The 10,151-nt window shown below is 31.3% G+C and overlaps 1 protein-coding gene across 1 annotated transcript; it reads left to right on the top strand.

Annotated features, from left to right (window-relative positions):
* The first annotated feature begins 6,087 nt into the window (after nt 1–6,087).
* Nucleotides 6,088–7,506, top strand: LOC134723580 (uncharacterized). Its single transcript, XM_063587154.1, has 2 exons — nt 6,088–6,230; nt 7,036–7,506. The coding sequence occupies exons 1-2, from the start codon at nt 6,116–6,118 to the stop codon at nt 7,359–7,361; spliced, it is 441 nt and encodes a 146-aa protein (XP_063443224.1). The 5' UTR covers nt 6,088–6,115; the 3' UTR covers nt 7,362–7,506.
* The last annotated feature ends 2,645 nt before the right edge of the window (nt 7,507–10,151 follow it).

Raw genomic sequence — 10,151 nt, 5'->3', positions numbered from 1 at the left:
TGTGTGTTGTACTCTACAAGGTCTCACATTTTAAGACATTGCAAATGCATGTTACAATAAAATCAGACATTCCTAAAGCATTTTGATTACTGCATAATTTGTTATTATTGAACACTGATGTAGATTAAGTACTGTAAATCCAGAAATAATTGGGAAGTTTTTATTATTGTTTAAAATGAGACTGGGACAAAATCACAATAATTAAAACTCACATTTTGAAATTTTTTATATGACTCCAACAGGATTTTCTGAATATTGCAAAATTTACAGTAGCATTTAAGTCTAAAATGACAAAGTCGCAATAATTTCTGAATTTACAGTAATAAACTTCCTTTTTGTGGACCTCTCAGGAACAATTGGATTGATTCTTCTCTCATTCCAAAGTTTAAAGACAATGTTATAATTTTTTAAGGAAATGGAAAAAACAAAGTGAATTTGTTGTTGACAAATCTTTGTCTTTTAATTATAGATTTGCAGGATTAATTGATATATCACTAAACAATATTGTATTGTATTAGCCTTTGCATATAGGATTTAATTGTGTCTTCAAAAATATGAAAAAGCTTTGAACTTTGTTCGTCATTCTAGGTCGGGAAATGCTAAGTCAAATTTTGTCAACATTTTTTTAATCGTCTTTAATTTTTTGATGGGGAAGAATTTTCTTGCCATGATGCCACCAAAGGTTGGATGTTTCCTAGCAGTAAACCTGAACTATGTTGGTAAATTGATAAATTTTGTGATTAGGTAAATTTAAAGGGAACCACCATAATTGTAATCACTGCTCTATATGGATTATTTAGCCATTTACCCTCAATCTTAGTGTGTTTAATTTAGTGTGTTTAATTTGAAACTAGTGATCAGGTCAGTTGAAGTTGAAGTGAATGATCTTTTGGCAGGCAGGTGTTTTATCATATCTTATTTCAATTGCTATTAAATGGCTCGTAGCTATCAATCACAGTTCATTGACTTTAAAACTTTCACATAGTTTACATGTTAAATTGGTTGGTTTTTTTAATACATTATTGTGTATTATCAAAATTTGATACAGGTGAGGCACATATTGGTATCCATATTTCATTTACCTGTATGTCTTTTGTTTTTGCTGCTCATTGATGAATATAAAAAATAAGATGTGGTATGATTGCCAATGAGACAACTCTCCACAAGAGACCAAAATGACACAGAAATTAACAAGTATAGGTCACTGTATGGCCTTAAACAATGAGCAAAGCCCATAACGCACAGTTGGCTATAAAAGGCCCTGAAATAACAATGTAAAACAATTCAAAAGAGAAACTTAAAATGGGAAAAAAGACACCAGAGGGACAGTCAAACTTGTAAATCGAAAACAAACTGATAACGCCATGATGGCTAAAAATGAAAAAGACAAAAAATGAAGGTTGCTACAGTCATAAAATTTGAATTATTATTGGGATAGAGCAGTTTGATGTGCGATTTTCTTGGATGTATTATTAGTCTAGTCAAAATAGATGAAAAATGTGGCCAACCTAAAAAAAAATCCAATAGAAATATTTTTAAATTCTTTCAATTCTAAAAAGGCATTCTTTGTAATATACTGATAGTGTACCAAGAGATTTAAGTGTGAAAATGGACTGTTAACGTTCAACTTGTAAAATAGAAAAAATGTTAAAAAATTGTGAAAAATGGCAAAAGCTTGTAAAACATTTATTTTCGAAGATAAGCATTTCAAAGCAAAATATTTTTTCAACAGTTTATACTATGTTTTTGAAATTAAATAATAAAGAAAAAAATAATTTAGGTGGAAATATCAGATTTTTGTTGGAATTTGAGATTCACAAAGAGTGAATTGATCAAGTTTATTTTATTTTTAAAAAAATGATCAAAACTATATTATAATCATTTCAAAACTTAACAGTTATTCTTAAATGGGTAACTGATGATTTTCAGTGAAATAAAACAAAATCATCGATAAACCGGTCTGTCCCTCCATCTATCTACACTTTGCACAATATCTCAAAAACACTTCCCCTTTTCATGAAACGTTGGTGAAATGTCAAAATCTATCAACCCTTTCAAGTTTTTGATAGAATGTTTCCAAGTTTTAATCTAGCAGGGTACTACAGTACATGATATATAAGGCATGGAGATGTTATTGTAACAGATCAGCTTGATATATATATAATTATATGAATTTCTGATAATGCATCACTTCCCTTTCGGTTTTAAAAACATCTGGTTTTGGAGTTTTTTGGACTCTAAGCACGAAAAAGAGGAGGTGATTTTCTAGTTTCGGCAATTTTTCAAAATGCTTTCAATAGTTTTCATGAAACTTTGATGGATTGTTTATGTCTTATATGGGTTTTTTTTGGAAAAAAAAGTTTGTTTCCAGGCTTTGGTGAAAAAAATAATTTGCTTTGGACCCTGAGAAAAAAAATTGTTTGTTTCACCCTCGACTGCCACTATATAAGTAATGCTAAAATTGAAAGAAAAAAATTGTTTTCGGTTTGTCACTAAAAAAATAGATTGTTCTTCACCAAAGTCGAAAAAAAGCTTGCACAGAAAAAAAAAACATAGCCCCTCCCCCCTCCCAGAAAATCAAATGGTTGCTGCTAATCTGTATAACGTCATTTCAAACCTCCTTATGTGAATGACGTCATGTCACATTAAAAACATCCAATTGAGGTATTTGTATATTATAAATTGTATATACTATGGCTTTTTCAATATCACACACCGTATCAACCCTCAACACATATAATCCCTCGAGCAGAGCTCTTGGGATAATATTGGTGTCTCGGATTCATACGAATGTGATATTGAAAGCGCCATATGATATTCTCTATGTATGGACCCTTTTAAAGATGTGCGTATAAAGCTAATTCATACATTTTTTCGGGTTGATTTTCAATACTTTCTCGAACTGTTTCTATATTTTATATAAATAAAGGCAACAGTAGTATACCGCTGTTCAAAACTCATAAATCCATGGACAAAAAACAGAATCGGGGTAACAAACTAAAACCGAAGGAAACGCATTAAATATAAGAGGAGAACAAGGACACAACACAAAAATGTAACAAACACAGAAACGGACCAAGCATCAGACAAAATCCCACGAGAATAACAAATATAACATCAAAACCAAATACATGAATTTGGGATAGACAAGTACCGTAACACGTCTTATCGCAATATGAATTTACACTCAAAAATAAGAGAAAACAAACGACGCAACGTTAAGGTTCATCATAACCTTTTGACTAAAATGGCCGTATTTACACCCCAAATTTTACTCTGAGTACAGACTAACCTATACACCTGCAACAGTTTTAAGGGATGGCAGGAACTAGATATATAAATTTTAAATGCATTTTATGTTTCAGAAAATTATTAACTTTTCTAGATTTTGCTATCCATTTTTTTTCGTTCCTGCAGAAGGTGCAAAAATTAACTAAGTAGTGAAAACGATTGAGAAGCTCCCCTCATATAATCAATGTTGTGAGTAGTATTGATTTAAATGGACAATAGATGGACAATAGACACCTGTAAACAATAGGTGATTTAACAGGTTTAAACTGTGTAACTGAGTGGACCGTATCAAATGAAACTCGGGTGTTTGTTTATTTTGCTATCTTCTGCAGACTGGAAAAAAATGCACATCAAAATGCAGGTAAGTTTTTCATTTTCTGAAAGGTAGACTTCATATAACTTTTGTATATCTAGTTCCTGCCATGCCTTAAAACTTTCATAAATGTACCAGTTTGTCTGTACTCATAGTAATTTTTGAGGTGTAAACACGGCCATATTTTTCAATTCCTTATGATGAACCTTAAAATGTAACACACACAGAAACGAACAATAATATTACAATGGCCATATTCTTGACTTGGTACAGGACATTTTTAAAGGAAAACATGGTGGGTTGAACCTGGTTTTGTGGCATGCTAAACCTCGCACTTTAATGGCAATGTTAAATATAACATTGAAATGACAACATAATATTACAGGACTACAATACAAGTAAATAGGAGAACGTATTAGACAAAGAAACACATGATATATAGTTAACAAAAAGCATCAGGTTTAAAATTCAATACGTCAAAAACGCACCTCGTCCACACCAGACTCACCAGTGACGCCCAGCTGCAGATATAAAAGATCGAAAGTGGAAAAAAGTACAAAGTTGTACAGCACTGAAGATCAAAAGTTGAAAAAGGTTGTGTCAAATACGGCTATGTTTTTATGCTGGGGATAAGAATATCCTTATTATTTAGAACAATTAATGCTATTGCAAACAGTACAACAAATGGAAGTTTTTAACGACCTTGTCTGGCTATACAGCCCTTGCACGGTCGGTAGAAAACAGTAAATTTTATCAAAGGAATATAAAAGATATACATAAATAACTAATTACAGAAAACAAAACCCGAATACATAATGCAAAGACCAGCACAGAATAGACACACCCGAATCAGTCATTTAATTATACGTCATTCATTTAAACTGTGAAACAATATATTCTAATACCTTTTAAAGTGTTAAATACTTAAAGAAAATCTTGATACTTAAAGGTCAAATGTGAACACTTAAATAATAAATGACTTGATTTTTAAATTTTGATTGTTAACAGTTCTTGGTTGAATTAAATTGTAAAGCTTCGTTTTAACTTTCAAACTTACAATTTCAATATGATATTTGATCAGTACAATACATAGTATATGCGATTGAATCAAATATTTTCTACGTGTACTATTGTATACATATTTTTTTTTATACTATTTTATGTAAGATTCACATTTTTACAAAGACATGTTTCTACCGACTCCTCCGGAATGGTACACGCGTCCAAACTGGGTTGTTGGCGTTTCTTGCTTTTCCGTACTTTCTGCAATACTTCATGTTATTGCTGTGGTAGCACCGTACTGGGGAGTGTTTAGTATTTCTTCCCTCGGAATAACAACATCAGTTTATTATGGACTATGGTCGAAATGTACTGCAATGAACATTGGAAATACAGTTTGTCTTGATTGGACTCCTAGCACAAGTTCAGGTAGGTTTATCAATGTGTTTTATTTGTTGGTATGGCTATTTTCTTTCAGCTGAAATTCTGTTAACTAGTCTCTAATTTTACATTATAAGCAAAGGGGTGCATTAACTCCAAGAAACATTCAGCACATGTGTCATGCACATTGCAACGTGTGAATAACTTCATTTGAGAGGGGTCTTAACTAATACTATAATGGATATTCATCTCATTTTCTTCCGGACTAGTTTACAGAACAGACTTTTAATTTCCTCTATGTATGAGAAATATTTTGTTTAAAGAAAATTGTGTTTACTGATAAAAATGGGCTCACCAATGGCTCTGAAATAAAAAAAAAAAGTGAAAAAGGGCCAACAAAATGTACGAAGTTGAAGAGCATTGGGGACACTGAAATGTTTTGCCAAATACAGATAAGGCAACCAATTTCTAGAAAATTCTTAGTAACACTTAGTATTTAAATAAATGTCAAAGTTCTGTTAATAGTTGATATATGCATTATCCATGTTATCATTACCATATCAATGATAATTCACAATAGTGTTGGTGAAAACCTCGGAGAAGAAACCCCTACCAGCATTGGTTTCGACCTTAATGTTGTAAACAAATTTATCAACTACAAAGATTATAGTTTCGTACCCCAGACGCGTGTTTTGCCTTTAAAATACTCATTAATGACGCACGAACCAACATTGTAAAGAAATACCAATTAAAGTACGAATTTGAAGAGCTTTGAGGACTCAACATTTCAAAAAGTTATGCCAAATTCAGGTAAGGCAATCTTTTCCTTGGGTAGAACATCCTAAGTATTTCGAGAAAAAAAAATCAAATAAATTACTGTGGATTCATTATTATTCGTTGGATCTCAATTGTCGTGGATTTCGTGGGTAAAAGTTAACCACGGAGTTAAATGTTTAAAGATAAAAAATCTTCTTATTGCCTTGTATGCAGACCTCTGAAAAACCACAAAATGAAACATTAATGAGCATTTCAGTTCTCCTTAATCCACGAAAATAAATAAATCCACAGTATTCTTAACGAACATATTACTAATACATTTTAGGTGTACTGAAAGCGACACAAACTTTCGGAATGATTGGAGTATTAACCGCCATGGCTGGTAGTTTCATATTTGTTTTAATGGCATTAAAGAATCTGATGTCTAAACCTGCCATAATTGTCAACATTATAGCATTCTTTGTCTCGGGTAAGGTACTATTTACCGACAGTGAATTAAGTTTCGAACAGCCCTTTACTGCAATAGTAATTAAGGTATAGCGTTTCTTAAAATTAACACAATTTTGAATAAAGAATTATGAAAAGCTACCAGTTTCCCTTCACGATATACAATATACCAAAATTTGGTTTGAAATTTTACAAATATTATTTCATTGAAAAAAATAATCATATATTTATATTCGTATAGGAGTATAGATTACATGCACCTTCAATGCTTGTTGGTATTACATAGATACAGGAAGATGTGGTGTGAGTGCCAATGAGACAACTCTCCATCCAAATAACAATTTAAAAAGTAAACCATTATAGGTTAAAGTACGGCCTTCAACACGGAACCTTGGCTCACACCAAACAACAAGCTATAAAGGGCCCCAGAATTACTAGTGTAAAACCATTCAAACGGGAAAACCAGCGGTCTTATCTATATAAAGATATATGCATGACTGTTTCTTTTTATAATACAGTTTTCGATGGGCTACGTGTATTGTTTCGAACTTGTTCAATGAATTATATATAAATATGAATGTTATACAATTATATAATGCAATAAGTGCACAAGCCATAGCCCCTAGATCTAAATTTCAAACTATACTAAACTTTTCCATTTGAATAACCGTAAATAGTTATCAAAGGTACCAGGGTTATAATTTAGTACGCCAGACGCGCGTTTCGTCTACATAAGATTCATCAGTGACGCTCAAATCAATAATATTTATAAACCCAAACAAGTACAAAACTTATTTTGCAACAGGCCTTTTTTTATTATTTTTCAGCTGCTTCCAGTTTCCTAGCAATAATTACATTCATTGTTACATTTGTTATGACCCCAGATTCCGATAGTCCTTCATGGTGTTTCATACTGCTATTTTTCCCTACAGTAATTACTGGTTTGACTGGAGGTTATCTGCTCTTGTTCGCTAAAAAGAAAGGTATATTATTTCAAAAGCCACGAGAACCTATTGAGTATATAAAACCGCCAGTTTCAGCAGGCTTACCTACGAAGTCAAAGATCAAAATCAGGACTATCAATGAACCACAAAATGTAGACGAGGAAGAAGCTAAAAAGAACAAAGAATTAATTGACAACAAAATCATATGAACTTTTTTTTTTTTATTGTATTCAACATTGTTAGACAAACCCAATTCAAATACATGTACTTTTTTCACGATTTTTTGTTGTCTTGAAAGTGACCAATTCAATTTAAAATTTTGATGAAGATGATATCAAAAATCAATTATTGATATCTAAGACGTAACTTGATTATTCTAAAAAAAATTAATATAAAAACCAAAAGAACTACGTCAAATAAAATACATAAAATCACTTATTGTTGGTGTTTAATGACACTTTCAACACACGCACTTGACTACATCATGACGGCCATTGTTTACGAAATAATATCCCGAGGAGGAATCGAATTTAATATCACTGAGTTGACAGGCTGGTGATTAACTGTCGTTATTAATTTAAGTTGAATAAGAGAGGCGAAAGATACCAAAGTTGCATTCAAACATGAGTCGAAAACACACTGACAACGCAATAGAAAAATCTAAAAACGCCCAATAATAAACAAAATTACACAAAACACAACACAGAAAACTAAAGTCTAAGTAACACGAACCATATTACAAACTGGAGGTGATACTAGGGGATCTGGAAGTACACTGCATAAGATTATTCTGCTGCGCACGTGGCACCTATTGAGTAAGATTTTTCTTGACATATTTTAAATTTGGTTATCTTTTTTCATGGACAGTTATTTTCTGTGGTCATTATCTGTAAGTCTAATATGATTTAACTATTTAACTGATACAAGTTAATAGCATATCTAGCGTTATTATTCATTTTCATGTGTAATTGCTTCCTTTACACTGAGATCCTATTATATTCGTTGTTTGAAATAAGTTTTTGGTTTATAAATACATAATATTAAACCTTTTAATTTCATATAAATTACAATTGATTTGTTCACTATCTATCATTTTATATCCTTATACTGACAACTTTAAAATCGTCTAATTTCTTTTTTACAGAATGTTTTTATTGGGAAATCACACAATATAATATCATAAGTTATATTGATATAAACATCAGGTGATTATTGTAAAATGAAGACTCATACCTTTATCTATGTAACGGGAAACCACCGCAACAAATACCAAAGCCCCCAGAAACTTTTGGCATGTGTATACTGACAACACGATTAAATTAACACTTTTGTTGTTTTACTTTCCTTTTATACATTTTATCTCATGAGCTATATCGAATATCCGTATTATAATTACAAGAAACAACAATATAAATTATAGGCGATTTCAGTATGCAATATGAAATGAAGGACTAGAAGTAAATAGATAAGGATCAGAGATTTACCAAAACTTTTTTCATATTCAAAATGTGACATATTCTTTATCAGTAATTCGAGCTTCCGTCCATTTCTGCGGGGGAACTAACGTTCACCAGGCAATCTAATTCCTGAAATTTGAAACCTGTAAAATAACAGGGGGCCAGTAAAACAAATGGTCATGGAAAGATTACACGTCAAGTTAATTTCACTCCAGGATATCGTAAATGGGCTATGTCACGGAATTTTGCAAAACAAAATGTATGTTTCCGACTTTGGGTCGTTTAACAAAAACTGAAAATCGGCAAAAACGTTTTGAAAATTATTCATAAATAAAAAAAAATCGCAAATAACGCTAGCAAGCGCATAATTTTATATTGTTCTTAAAAATTGTTATACTGTAACAGTTACTATTATATTTTCCCTGTCTATGACGAAATAACACCAAAAATGCACACTGAATAACCAGCGTATGTTATTTCGATTAGACAGACAAAATATAACAGTCATTTCTTATAATTTAATTCTTTATCCCATTTTAAGACGGAGTAAATAAAAAAAACCGTTGAAGTCGCATGCAAAAGTTATGTCTATGAGCTAAAAGACAAAGTTATAATAATAATGGATTTCTTAAAGTGCAAGTAGTTTTCAATATTTTGGTGTTAAGGATAAATTAAACCAATAGTAACTTTACGTTACTAGTTTGGTCTAAATTTGAAAGAGTCTTTTCTTTTTGATAAAATAGTTACATAACATTTATCTTTAAAGGAATACTTTACAAATTAAAACAAAGAATCAATATATCTTAATAAAGAATGTTTTTCACCTTTAAGGTTTTGCGAATTATAATTTGATTTCATGAATATAAAAAATAACAATAAAGTAAACTCATAAGTCAAAATCGAACTGACAACGCCATTACAAAAACGACAAACAACAGTACTAAAAAGAAATGAATATAGAAACTGATGACTAATTAACACGAACATAACCACAAAGCTAGAGTGATTGCAAGTATTCCACAAGGATGGGCAGATACTGCTGCACGTATGGCAACAGTCGTGTTCAATATTTCTTTACTTCTTGTAATATTTAAAAACAAAAACAAATATTAATGGCAACTTTATTTCAATTATCCCCATATGTTGTTCTAGTATGCAATTAATACTATAATTCAGAAGAGAAATAGTTAGGGACCAGGATAAGCTACAACATATTCTTAGATTATGGAAATCCATTTCGAGATATCTTATTTATTTAAATGGCGGGAAAGGCTGACTGAAACGTTACCTGATGTATACATACCACTATCATTATTTGAATCCTAAATCACAAGGAATAAAATTGAAAACCTGTTTTAAAACTGGCAATGGAATTTTATTAGAAAATCTCACTGTTAATTAGATATTGGAGCCTTCTCTGTTTTCCATTGAAATGAAAAGTGGGTGATATAGAGGAAATTATTTTACTTGGTATCGTAGGAAAACCTTAGGGAGTCCAAACAACTGACAAAAAAATTCTTAACTCGAAATGACTACACCCTT

The sequence above is a fragment of the Mytilus trossulus genome, chromosome 6 (genome assembly GCF_036588685.1).
Source record: "Mytilus trossulus isolate FHL-02 chromosome 6, PNRI_Mtr1.1.1.hap1, whole genome shotgun sequence".
Taxonomy (NCBI): domain Eukaryota; kingdom Metazoa; phylum Mollusca; class Bivalvia; order Mytilida; family Mytilidae; genus Mytilus; species Mytilus trossulus.
The sequence above is the reverse complement of the archived record's forward strand: the minus strand, read 5'-3'. Positions and strand labels throughout refer to the sequence as shown.